Here is a 14,083-nt window from a genome sequence, read left to right as displayed (position 1 = left end):
CCAGTTTGAAGACAATCGCTCTGAGCAGGTTAGCTGAAGTCAATATGTTTATAGTTAGCTACCTGATTAATTATTAATAACAAATCCATTTGACATTTGAAGGTAAATCTTTTGCCCCCCTTGAGTACTGAGGCTTGTAAGCAACACAAGAACAAATATTAAAGGTAGGGTAGGCAATTTTCGGAGCAGCTAGTAATAGCTTATTAGCATAACAAAAAATGTTTCTGGAACAAATCGCCTACCCTGCTATCTACGGAAGAGGATAAGGGCCAGGCAATAATAAAAAAATAAAACCATCTCGAGATTAAAGTCATTATAATGCGAGATTAAACTCGTTAAATTTCGAGAAAAAAAGTCGAAATACAATCTTGAGAATAAACTCATTAAATATCGAGAATAAAGTCGTTGTGTTGCGAGAAAAAACTCGTTAAATTTCGAGAAAAAAGTCGAAATACAATCTTGAGAATAAACTCATTAAATATCGAGAATAAAGTCGTTGTGTTTCGAGAAAAAACTCGTTAAATTTCGAGAAAAAAAGTTGAAATACAATCTCGAGAATAAACTCATTAAATATCGAGAATAAAGTCGTTGTGTTGCGAGAAAAAACTCGTTAAATTTCGAGAAAAAAACTCGAAATACAATCTTGAGAATAAACTCATTCAATTTCGAGAATAAAGTCATTGTGTTTCGAGAAAAAAAGTCGAAATGAAATGTAAAGAATAACGCATTCGATCAGTGTTCATTGGATAGCCTACTGATATCAACCTCATCGAGGTTTCGTGGTTTCCCAGCTACCATAAGACGCATTATTAATCGTTGTTGGTTGTGTACGCCTCCATCCACAGAATGTAACGACTGTAACCATCTATACAGCCATTAATGGCAATGCTGTACGGTTTTAATTTATCATAGCTGTCCATATGCCAGAGTGTATTTGGGCCAGCGCAAGTGTACTGGCGTCTTCTCAAGCGTCTCCGTTCATTAAAATTCCACACCTTGAGGATCAACAGTTTAATAATGCGTCTTATGGTATCCTGGGAAACCACGAAACCTCGATGAATTTCATGTTGGACAAAAGCGAGTACATCGCGCAAATTGGACTGATTCTTTCTTCTAAAAACACCTAGCCGACCTAGACCATGTTCTATTCTTTGTTACTGAAAGAAAGTCAAAAATATAGATTGACTAAGTGATCTAACTCTGCCATGTCCTCTATGGAGTTTATTCTCACAATTACTTCGACTTTTTTCTCGAAATTTAATGAGTTTTTTTCTCGAAACACAACGACTTTATTCTCGAAATTTAATGAGTTTATTCTCAATATTGTATTTCGAGTTTTTTTCTCGAAATTTAACGAGTTTTTTTCTCGAAACACAACGACTTTATTCTCGAAATGTAATGAGTTTATTCTCAAGATTGTATTTCGACTTTTTTCTCGAAATTTAACGAGTTTTTTCTCGAAACACGACTTTATTCTCAATATTTAATGAGTTTATTCTCAAGATTGTATTTCGACTTTTTTTCTCGAAATTTAACGAGTTTAATCTCGCATTATAATGACTTTAATCTCGAGATGGTTTTATTTTTTTTATTATTGCCTGGCCCTAATCCTCTTCCGTAGCTATCGGTTATAAGCTCATATTAGAATTTTTTTAAATGTACAAATACCAGCTGGTATTTGATATATTTCTGTCATTATTGGATATTTAATTTTACAAAATTAAATGTACAATTTTTACCTCAAAATTTTCTTTGCCATAATCAAACGCTGAATTAAATTTATTTGTACTGTAAATAAAATCTCAAAATATATATTTTTTATACTGTAGCCTACTATATTTTGTATACTGTATAATAATGTTGTTATGCCTTTACTTTTTATGTTTATTTAATTTCTTTATGGTGAAATAATATGGTATATAATATTGGTATATAATTGAATTGATAGGTTAGTTATCCATTATCAGACATAAAATAACGATACATTTCAGTGCATTCCTACATTAAGTATTTTCAGTGATTCTAACATTATATTCATAACCTTGATTCATTACATTAGCATCTCGCAAAGCCTACAATGTGATACTCTAACAAGCATAAAAATAAACAGCAAACACACATACAGTATGGTCCATTTTACTTGTACTAAATAATTTTTTCAATACTTTTCAAAATTAAATAAATTGTAAGCATAGGCTCCCATTAACAAAATATTGCTTGCCTTCTTGAATGAATTTTGTTAAAGAGCTTCTTGAAATGCATTCTGGGATCGCCTTCTCCCTGAAGGGAGAAGAGTCTTAAATTCTTGATAAAACAAGGTCAGAAGCACGCCTACAATGTGTCTAGGTAGGCAGCTCACTGGATTTTGGAACAGGTCATTTCATTCCCAGTGCAGTACCCGTCTCAGACTGCTAGACAGATCACAGCTTTTATTTTCCCAGAGGAACGGTCTAAATAGATATGTGTGAAAAACGAAAGGGAAAGGAGCATCTCAGGCTGTCACTATGGAGACCAGGAGGCAGTGAGGTATACAGTGGCCACTTTTAAAGATGCTAAAGGTAAAGCTTTTTACTGCAAAATAGAAGTTCAACATCAACACTTCTGTTGGCACTTCTGACAGTGACTTCACAGCACAGAGATGGAATCATACAGTATACCACTAGGGCTGGATGATAAATATTCCATATATTTTCCATATAAAAATTAAAGCACATGTATAAATACAGTGGGGAAAATAATTATTTGATCCCCTGCTTATTTTGTAAGTTTGCACACTTACAAAGAAATGAAGGATCTATAATTTTCACGGTAGGTTTATTTTAACGGATAGAGACAGAATATCAACCAAAAAATACACATTATATAAAGGTTATAAATTGATTTGCATTTCAGTAATTCAAATAAGTATTTGATCCCCAAGCAAAACATGCCTTAGTACTTGGTGGAGAAACCTTTGTTGGCAAGCACAGAGGTAAGACGTTTCTTGTAGTTGGTCACCAGGTTTGTACACATCCCACTCCTCTTTACAGATACTCTCAAAATCCTTAAAGGGGTCATCGGATGCAAAATACTTTTATATGGTGTTTGCATATAAATGTGTCTTTGCAGTGTAATGAAAAAAATCCATTCACTCCTTTATTTTTTATCCAACACTCTCAATAATCAAGCCGTTTGGATTTTCTGAGCAATATGACATCATATCGCTCATGCTCCGCCCACGACCGCTGACGGACTGTTCCGAATTAGCATATTTCGGCCCTCAGCCATTTGTATACTGTCAGCCAAGGCAGGTTGCCAAGGCAGCACTTTACGTGTCTTGTGTCGACACGCCCCACGGAAGAGAGGGGTGGGGTGAGCAGTTGCTCATTATCATTTAAAGAGACATGCACCGAAATGGGTCGCTGTGGACAGAGCTGTTTTTAAAGGGATAGTTCGCCCAAAAATGATATTTAAGCCATGATTTACTCACCCTCAAGCCGTTCGAGATGCATATGTCAATCTTTTTTCAGACGAACACATTTTCAGTTATTTTAGAAAATGTCTTAGATCTTTCAGTGGTTATAATGTGAAGCAATGGGGTCCAGCTGATTCAAGTCGCAAAATGTGCATGCATCCTTCACAAAAATAATCCATCCGGCTCCAGGGGGATAAACGAAGGCCTTCTGAGGGTAATTCGTGCGGTTTTGTCGTAAAAATATACATATTTAAAACTTTATAAACGAAAATAACTGGCTTCCGGTGGCGGTCGGTGCGCGTTCATGGAGATGGTTGCTGGCATATGACGTAGGACGTAGCGCAGGAAGCGTCGTGACGTAGAACGAGCGTGACAGCGCAGCCAGAGAGCAGAGCAAAACAAAACTCTACGTTCGCTCTACGTCACGACGTCATCCATCTCCATGAACGCGCGCCGACCGCCACCGGAAGCCAGTTATTTTCGTTTATAAAGTTTTAAATATGTATATTTTTACGACAAAACTGCACGGATTACCCTCAGAAGGCCTTCGTTTATCCCCCTGGAGCCGGATGGATTATTTTTGTGAAGGATGCATGCACATTTTGCGACTTGAATCTGCTGGACCCCATTGCTTCACATTATAACCACTGAAAGATCTAAGACATTTTCTAAAATAACTGAAAATGTGTTCGTCTGAAAAAAGATTGAAATATGCATCTCGAACGGCTTGAGGGTGAGTAAATCATGGCTTAAATATCATTTTTGGGCGAACTATCCCTTTAAGGAGATAAAAAGGGTGTTGTTCTACAACCAAACACGATGAATCGAGTTGATGCCAAAGAGCCCAATTTTGGTCTCATCTGACCACGTCACTTTCTGCCAAGCCTTCTCTGAATCATTAGATGTTTATTGGCAAACTTCAGATGGGCTTGAACATGTGCCTTCTTGAGCAGGGGGACCTTGTGGGTGCTGCAGGATTTCAATCCATTGCGGTGTAGTGTGTTACCAATGGTTTGCTTAGTGACTGTGGCAGGGTCCGAAATTAACACCCACCAAGCGCCAAATGCGGGTAGATTTTCCATTTGGCGAGTAAATCTCAAAAGGCTATCTGCCACACTGGCGGGTGAATGTTCATACCAAAATATGAAATATTCTCTTCTGCCTCTTAACGCTCTCATCTGTTGACGGCGGCGGCGCTGAGGAAAAAGGATATGTGAAACTCCCGCCACTGGAAGAAGCGGTCGCCGCCCATTTCTGTCCTCCCACTGCTGGCAGTTGGAGACAGAGCAAAGGAGAGCAAAGGCCGCGTAAAGCCGTGCAGAACGTCTTCAGCACTCGCGGATCGTGTATACTCCGCCGCTGGCCTGGCTGCTTCTGCTATACACACAATGGCCGTTCTTTTCTCGAGAAAAGGAGTTTTCTCATAGCCTTCATAGCAACGCAATTCTCGTTCCCTTATTTCTCAGGGAACCGAGGTTACGCAAGTAACCGAGTACGTTCTGCCTTCCCTTCCACATGAGTCAGCTAACAAAACTGACAAAAAATGTTTTATTTCACCCCAATGATAGTAATATTTCATATATTTCTCTCATTTTGATCAATATAAAGATTTTTTTTATTATACATTTCAAATTTTGCTCTGGACAATTTTTTATGCTTGTATTCAACATAATACCTTATTATCTCAATTAAATGTACTGAAATGAATGTATATGTGACAAAAAAGGCTGTTTATTATTTTGGCCGGTAAAAAATATGCTTGGCTGGTGGATTTTTTCATCTACCAGTCCCCGTGGCAGGTGAGCCAAAAAGTTAATTTCGGACCCTGGACTGTGGTCCCAACTGCCTTGAGATCATTAACAAGCTCCTCCCGTGTAGTTCTGGGCTGATCCCTCACCTTTCTCATGATCATCCTTACCCCATGAATCGAGATCTTGCACGGAGCTGCAGACCGAGGGCGATTAATCTTTCATTTTGTATTTCTTCCATTTCCAAATAATCACACCAACAAAAGTCTCCTTCTCACCAAGCTTCTTGCTGATGGTCTTGTAGCCCATTCCCTGACGTTTGACAGCTCTTTGGTATTGCCCATGGTGGTGGAGAAGTTGGAATGGAAGATACAGATTCTGTGGACAGGTGTCCACTGACATTAGGACATTAGGAGAACTTTCTTAAAGTGACAGGACTAATCTGTGTTCCACATGGACACATAAGCAATCTGTGGGACACAGAATTCTTGTTGGTTGGTAGGGGATCAAATACTTATTTCACTCGATTAAATGGTAATCAATTTACAACCTTTATATAATGTGTTTTTCTGGATTTCTGGTTGATATTCTGTCTCTATCCGTTAAAATAAACCTACCATGAAAATGATAGACCCTTAATTTCTTTGTAAGTTGACAATAGCACTATGTTTTTTAAATGGTTTTGATATATCGTGCAGCCTTAGAAAATGGTCTAATAATACGGTTCATGGATTCTTTTCCGTGGAATGCGCCACTTCCGGTATATTGCTGATTACTCGACACGAAGTAAATTGCAATTGAGGATTTTTTTTAAATTGAGTATCCAAATTTAATCGAGGAATCATGACAGCCATAAAAGTCAGAGTAAATGCATTGAAGAACAGGGTAAAATTGCATTGCTGGCAAAACCAGCAATGCAAGTTTGAGAGGTGGTGCCCTGACAAATCTCGCGAGAATCACGACTTGCTATACGGCACGACTCTAGGGGTCGCTGTTTGAGAAAAACGGAAACTGCATAATGTGCCTTTAAGAATCAAGAGTATGTAAACCTTTAAACCTGGTAATTTTTATAAATTCAGCTATTTTTTTGTCTTGTGGACTATATGTAAACATCTTTTTATGTAAAATATCTTATTCAGGACAGTACTAAATAACAAATAACATGCATTTTTTACGATCCCTCTTATTTTATTAAAATAATTCGCATTTTGCAGATTCTGCAAGCCGTATGTAAACTTTTGACTACAACTTACAGTAGTGGCTTAAAAGTGATGTCCCCGGCATAGGAAAATTAACATCTTTACTCTTATTCAAATATTAATCAAAATTTGTTAAAGATTTTGTAAGCATATTGTATAGTTGTCCTTGGAGTCAATTATTTTGTTTGTGAAAATGCAATGAAACATGCCAAATTTTGCTGATTTAATTTTGGCAAGGCTGTCATAAAAAGAAATATGAACACATGCAAAAACAAGAGAGAACCAACGAAATATTAATAAATGATTATGTTGTAGTCAATGTATGCTTTTTCCTGTGAGCTTTGTTTTTCTATGCAATGTTTTTTGCATAGTAAAATAAAACCTGTGGCTGTAGTTTGCCTTTTCTTGCCAAATAATTTTGTCTCATAAATACTTTAAGCATGTTTAGTGTTTTGTTCATCCCTTATATTTGTATCATAGTCATACAATTGATAAGATCTATCACCCAGTTCTATTCATCAAACCAGAATGCCTTATTTCTCAGGGATTTAGATGAAGTGCTTCTAAGAATGAGGGCAAGTCAACACAGTTCATGGCAGGTATTTGATTACAGAGGGTGTGTACGTAAATATCACGTCTGACAGTGAAAAACCACAGCCTTGAGCCGCGAGATCTCAAAACCTATTCAAAAGCAAATTTACAGAAGTAAATCTATTTGCGTTGTATAAATATTTTATGTATCCCTCTGTCCTTTGGTAACTAATATTAGATCGACCGTTGAAAAGCATGCAGTTTGCCAGGTAATTACCAAACAGAATTGCAAACACAATAAATTCAAATTTTCTTCTTCAGGAAGTGTGTTTTGATAGCATCACAATCTTTACATTTTTCTTCTAGTTGTCTGCATATTATACTGGGATACAAGGAAGTATTTTAACAATTACATTCAGCTTTAAAGATGAACATGTTGTTGACATTGAGTTAATTATCTAAAGTCAACAATTCCAGCTCCTGTTCGTCTCGACAAACACATGGATACCTCGACTACCTAATAGAGAGTTTTTCTGCAAGACTGGCATTCTTCCTATCTTCCTATCAGAGAAATGCTGACTATGACCCAAGAAAAACAAAGCACAACGTTTCCTGACTAACAATGAAAAGCAGCATTTTGTGCTGTCACCATGGCATTAGGGCCCTCTCACATGATTCCTGTAAACCAATGATAAGATAACAAAAGCACACAGAGCTTCAATTCTGGAAAATTGTTCTAAAATTCCCAGAGAGCCTTCAGTATGAACGCATGCCATGCTCAGGGCATTTCTGATTGTGTGAGAGTCCTTCAACAGCACAGGTTAAATGATAAGGCTTGTGTGGTGTGAAGAGGGAAATGTCACATACCGTGGTCACTTTCTCCAGGTCAGCTTCAGAGGAGGTGGGAGAGAGTGGGCTGCTGGGACTGAAGGAGGGAGAGCTGCCCGCACTGGACGCGTACTCCGGATCAGGAACATACAGAACCTGCAAACACAACCGCAGCGTAACGCTTTATAAACACCAGCCAGCAACTGCATGCATGGACGAACAATCAATACTCACATACAGGCTGGTCAACTTATGTAAATGAGGACATACTGTATCACAGACCTCTAGTGTTTTATAAGAATACAATAACAATGACTAATGTACAACTAACCTGAAAATAAAACCGTTTGCATTTTTATACTTTATTTTTTTTAAATGTATTACGGTTACATCAGAATAATTTTATGGATGGATGCTAAATATTGCTACGTTTGTAAAATTTGAAGCTGAAAAAGAACAAATCTGTTCTGAATCTGTCATATTAAATAAATGCATTAATGGCATCACTATGGAAGCTTGTTTCCGCCACAGAATAAAAAATAAAAAGGTAATTGTGACTTTTTATCTCACAATTCTGACTTTTTTCTCTCTAACAATTGTGTGATATAAAGTCGCAATTGCGAGTTATAAAGTCAGAGTTGTGATATATACTTGCAATTGCAAGAAATAAACTCGCAATTCTGACTTTTTTCCTCAGAATTTCATGTTTATATCTCGCAATTCTGACTTTATAACACACAATTGGGAGATATAAAGTCAGAATTGTAATTGCAATTCTGAGGAAAAAAAGTCTTTTTTTTTGCTTAGAATTGGACTTTATAACTCGCAATTGCGAGTTTATATCTCAGAATTCTGAGAAAATATGTCAGAATTGTGAGATATAAGGTCGCAATTGCGTGATATAAAGTCAGAATTGCATGTTCATCTCACAATTCTGACTTTACAACACGCAATTCTGACTTTATAACACGCAACTGCGAGTTGTTTTATTCTGTGGCGGAAACAAGCTTCCATACATCACAAACAGTGTACATTTTGAAATAGAAAAAAAAAAATTAAAACACTTTCCAAAAAAAAAAAAAAAAAAAAAAAAAAAATTATATATAAATTATAGAATATAAATATAATTATAAATTATTTAAAATATAATAAAATTTTATATTATCAAGTTCTTTAAGTTCATCCTATCTTATGTGGTCTCTCTCCAGGTGCACCTCAGATCTCTGAACACCGAACAGGACTCCACTCGAGTTAGTTTGGGGGCAGTAGAGTCAGAGTGGAGGGGCTGTTCAGCAGTCCGAAACACTGGGGAGGATTACGCTAATGGAAGGAACCGCAGAGTTTGGTCACGTGATCCGTGCTGAGAGCCCTCCAGCTGTACTTTGTCAGGCGGCGGTCGCCATCTCCAGCGCCTGACTCTATCTATTACCCTCTCATTACTGTGCCCAGCGCCACATGAATATCAACCATCCGGACTTCAGCTCTGCTTAACATGTGCTTGTGAGGAGATGATGAAGCAATACTAGAGCTGTTTAGCAAGAGATCTTTCATAACCGCTCATGCACTGACTGGAAGAGAGAAGTCATTAATCACTCCATCTATCTGAGAGATATTATCTGGTTAAATGTCATTTCGGCCAATAATTGATATGCAGTTGCGCTATATTAAACAGAGATTGATTCTTTGTCTAGCGCTTGGTAGAGATCTAATGGTAAGGGAGTGAAGCGTTGTAATGACTGTCTGCAGACGAAACCCGCCATGAATTCAGTTAAGAGTGTATGATTTTTGTGACTTTATAGCCAATACGTAATGGCATTTACAACCTTTTTTACTTCTGTAACGTGACATTTCAGAGCAAACGAGATATTCAATGAGTAAAAGCTAAAAGTTGGGTTTTAACTATAGGCATTACAACATTAGCTTAAAACAATTCCTAAAAGTAAAATAAAAACCCATTTTACTTCAGAAATGCAGGTATTTACATATTTACGAGTGAAAGAGGATATTAAACGTGAAAATACATACCTGACCGGGGACCACATTTCTGGAGAAGAGTTTGTTGAGCTGAACAAGTTCATTGGGAGTGGTGTCAAACTTCAGCGAAATGCTGTTTAGAGTGTCCCGCGACTCCACCTGCACAACAAATGTACAAAAACACATAAAAACAAGGAAAAAGGAGAAGAGAAAACCATTTCTTCCTTTTTAGGGTTCCTTTAGGTCTACTCAAGGTGGATGTCCTACACTACCATTCAAAAGTTTGGGGTTGTTATTGTCTCTTATGCTCACCAAGGCTGCATTTATTTGAATACAGTAAAAACAGTAATATTGTAAAAAAAATTCTATTTGAATATATTTAAAAATTCCTGTGATACAAAGCTGAATTTTCAGCATCATTACTCCAGTCTTTAGTGTCACATGATCCTGCAGAAATCATTCTGATCATGCTGATTTTACTGCATTTATTATTATCAGTTATAAACACTTGTGCTGCTTATTATTTTTGTTCAAACCATTTTTTCAGGATTTTTTTTAGAAAGTTTAAAAGTACAGCGATTATTTGAGATAAAAATCTTTAAAAGTCTTTACTCTCACTTTTGATCAATTAAAGGAGTAGTTCACTTTCAAATGAAAATTAGCCCATAATTTACTCACCCTCAAGCCATCCTAGGTGTATATGACATTCTTCTTTCAGACGAATACAATCAGAGTTATATTAAAAAATATCCTGGTTCTTCCAAGTTTTATAATGGCAGTGGATTGCAACCAACAGATTGAAGCTCAAAAACATGTATCATCCATCATAAATGAACTCCAAACTGAAGCAAAACGATGAGTTTGTGTAAGAAAATGATATTTACACTACGCCATGACGCACTACGCTACTTCTGACGTCATAAGTTTCATAAGTTGCGCATTAGGGGCAAGTAGATTGCGTATGGCCAGTTGGCTGGAAGCTAGAAATTTACTTTGCAACGTTTTAAATATGAATATTTTTCTTACACAAACTCATCGTTCTGCTTCAGAGGGCCTGTATTAACACCCTGGAGCCGTTTGGAGTTCGTTTATGATGGATGATGCATGTTTTTGAGCTTCAATCTGTTGGTTGAAATCCACTGCCATTATAAAGCTTGGGATGCCAGGATATTTTTTAATATAACTCCGATTGTATTCGTCTGAAAGAAGAAAGTCTGATTTATACCTAATGGCTTGAGGGTGAGTTAATCATGGGATAATGTTCATTTTTAAACTGAACTAATCCTTTAAATGCGGCCTTGCTGAATTAAAGTATTAATTTCTTTCCTTCAAAACAAACAAACAAAAAAACATACTGACCCCAAACCTTTGAAGGGTAGTGTAAAACTGTCATTTCTAGTCCAATTTGATCCGGTGTGAGAGATTTGTTGAATGATAAGTTTCATAATTAACTTTATTCTAAACACCTACTACTACTATAGAATGTTAGCCAGCAGCCCAATATCCAGTAAAATAATAATAAATAATAATAAATACAAATAGACGTCCCTAACCCTAACGCAAGCAAAAAAGACAAAGAAAAAATGTTTGTGTTTGACATTGAAACAAAGTGAGAGGACAAAACCCTAGCAGCAAGGGAAATATTGCATGGTGTGAACACATTCTTCCCCTTTTGCACATATTGTGTGGAACTTATCGCTGCATGATCAATTCTACAGAGCACTGGCATGCTAAATATCTCACTCGCCATATATCCAGATTACAGTCCTCTAAACATCTGATCTTAAGACCATTACCATTACATTGTTGATAATATCTTAATGTAAATGATTCTACATAGCTCTGAGACTGTCTGTTTACTACAGTATATCAGGAGTTTCTCATGTGAGGAGGACAGTGAGATGAATTAGATCAAGGAGACACAACACACCACACTGCAGAATGTGGCCTGCAGGGAAATGTATATTAAAGCTATACATTAAAAAAAGAAAAGCCGTTCAGGTTTGGAACAACTTGAGGGTGAGTAAATAATGGCAGAATTTAAATTTGTTGGTAAACTATCCCTTTAACCGCTTCCTAATAAACAAAGACCATGTTTTGCCTCATATTAAATCACATGCCTCATTTTTTCCCAGCATCTTGCAGCATGAGTGCTGTGTTTTTGAGAAACCCCATCAAGTTAAAAGCACCTTAAAAGCAACTTTGAAAAACATGCTTCAAGATCCTTTGAACGTGTTCTGTGTGCACAGGCCGCAAGAGGACAATCCAAAAAAGCAAACAAAAACAAAAAACTAAACATAAATAAATAAACTTGCATTTTTATAACCGAACTGGTTTACAGTACATCATCACTGAGTTTCCTCCAACATCAAAAACGGCAAAAAGCGTCAGCATATCCAATGCCATTTCTACTCTGAATCAGACTTCTGTGAGTTGTTTTTCTTAGAGAATGAAAGAACACCCCACGAATTTGCACAGAAGTTTTCTGGTCGTCTCCGGATGGGAACGCCAGTAGTCGATATTCCCAATGCCCCCGCGCTAGCGGCGTCCTTTCCTCCCGTCTGTCTGGCACAGAACATTGATTCCCTGCGAGAGGCATTTGAGACCGGCTCTTCCGTGGGCTATTTATTTGTAGCTTCTGGATGCTTCATTTCAGAGCAAACACAACCTGCCTTCACTGGACACTAATGCCTCTGTTAGATGGCGAATTTATGATTTGCTCCGCAGTCTAGACGTGCTCTATCCTTCGTGTTTTCTCTTCTCCTAATTCAATAGCATGGAGTCCCGCTGAGGTCTGTCGTCCTCTTTCTAAAGGCAGCCGTGGATAAAAATATCACTTAATATCTAACACGAGCAGTGCCTGCGGAGATGTCAACCATTGCCAGTCGCTTCTGTTTGGAAAAAAGACACATGCTGCAGTAAAAGTCATCGAAACGGTCTAGACAAACTCAACATTTCCCAGACATGGGCGACACAAGTTTCCTTCTGAGAGGCAGGAACTGTGAATGGATCAAATGAAAGTCAAATGCATTCTTGTTTAAAAAATGAGGATGCATTAAAGTTTGTATTCTGTATCTCTACAGCAGAATCAACAATAAAACTATTAACAATGTAAAGAAAGTATCTGCTAAGAGAGAAGATGTACAGCTATTTAAAACACCAGAACGCATCAGTCTTCCAGGTTCCTGACACATACGATTATAAAGGTTAATAATTCTTCTGGCGAGTAGTAGAATTCTTTACCATAACTATACGCTGTTTAGCCACTTGGCACTTTAATAGAATCTGCAAGCAGAGGCACATTTTACAATTTACAAGACCTCTTAGGTCATTAGGATCAAGACTAGTAATGTCTAGGGTTGGTTCCAAACACCATGAGACAGAGTTCCAACTACACCACCCTACAGCTGGGAGCAGTTTCCACAAGTTCTCACACATGTCTCATCAGCAGTCATGTTCAAGCCCAAACTCAAAACACATCATTTGTGTGTATTATTTAATTATTATAGTGATTTATTTTTACGGCATTATTTCTCTCCTAATTTCTTTCACTGATTTGTATATCTTCTATGTATGAATGTGTGTGTGTGTGTGTGTTTTTATATGTTTTTCTTTAAGTAAAAAGAATCTTTTTATTCTGAATTATTTTCATGACAATTAAAGGAACACTCCACCGTTTTTTGAAATAGGGCTTATTCACCTTCTTTCCTACATTTAGATAGGTGGGCAAATGCATTTTTGTCTCAGTGCATGCATTGTTTTAGTTTGACAGGGTCGGCACTAGCTTAGCTTAGCATAATGAATGGAATCCTTTGTTGCCAGCTAGCATGTCCTGAGTAAAAGTGATATAAAAAATATAAAAAACCCCACCTAATTCACTAGGCGATTTCCTAGGCAGATATTGACTTGGGACTATATTAGGGGGAAGCATAGGCGAAGCACTGCTACTTGGGCGCAGAGATATCATGCCCAAGTAGCAGTGCTTCGCCTGTGCTTCCCCCTAATATAGTCCTTAATATATAAGTCAAAATCTGCCTAGGAAGTCGCCTAGTGTTAATCTGCATCGCTATTTGTACTCGTTGTGAATACGCAGGCCACAAGAAGTAATTAGGTGTTTTTTATTTATTTTTTATATCACTTTTACTCAGGACATGCTAGCTGGCAACAAAGGATTCCATTCATTATGCTAAGCTAAGCTAGCGCCGACCCTGTCAAACTAAAACAATGCATGCACGGAGACAAAAATGCATTTGCCCACCTATCTAAATGTAGGAAAGAAGGTGAATAAGCCCTATTTCAAAAAACGGTGGAGTGTTCCTTTAAGGTCTCACCTGTCAGGCTTGAGTGCT

At 37.3% G+C, this 14,083-nt stretch overlaps 1 protein-coding gene across 7 annotated transcripts in view; it reads right to left on the bottom strand.

Annotated features, from left to right (window-relative positions):
* Positions 1–14,083, bottom strand: part of oxr1a (oxidation resistance 1a) — a gene marked incomplete at its 5' end in the record, with an annotated part of 155,054 nt that overhangs the window by 32,341 nt on the left and 108,630 nt on the right. For all 7 annotated transcript variants that reach the window (XM_084088229.1, XM_084088233.1, XM_084088230.1 and 4 more), the window contains 2 exons: positions 7,800–7,916; positions 9,786–9,893. In XM_084088229.1, coding sequence (XP_083944355.1) covers positions 7,800–7,916; positions 9,786–9,893 — 225 coding nt within the window. The remainder of the gene's footprint in view (positions 1–7,799; positions 7,917–9,785; positions 9,894–14,083) is intronic.

This window comes from Abramis brama, assembly GCF_963993115.1.
Source record: "Abramis brama genome assembly, chromosome: 17".
Taxonomy (NCBI): Eukaryota; Metazoa; Chordata; class Actinopteri; order Cypriniformes; family Leuciscidae; genus Abramis; species Abramis brama.
The sequence above is the reverse complement of the archived record's forward strand: the minus strand, read 5'-3'. Positions and strand labels throughout refer to the sequence as shown.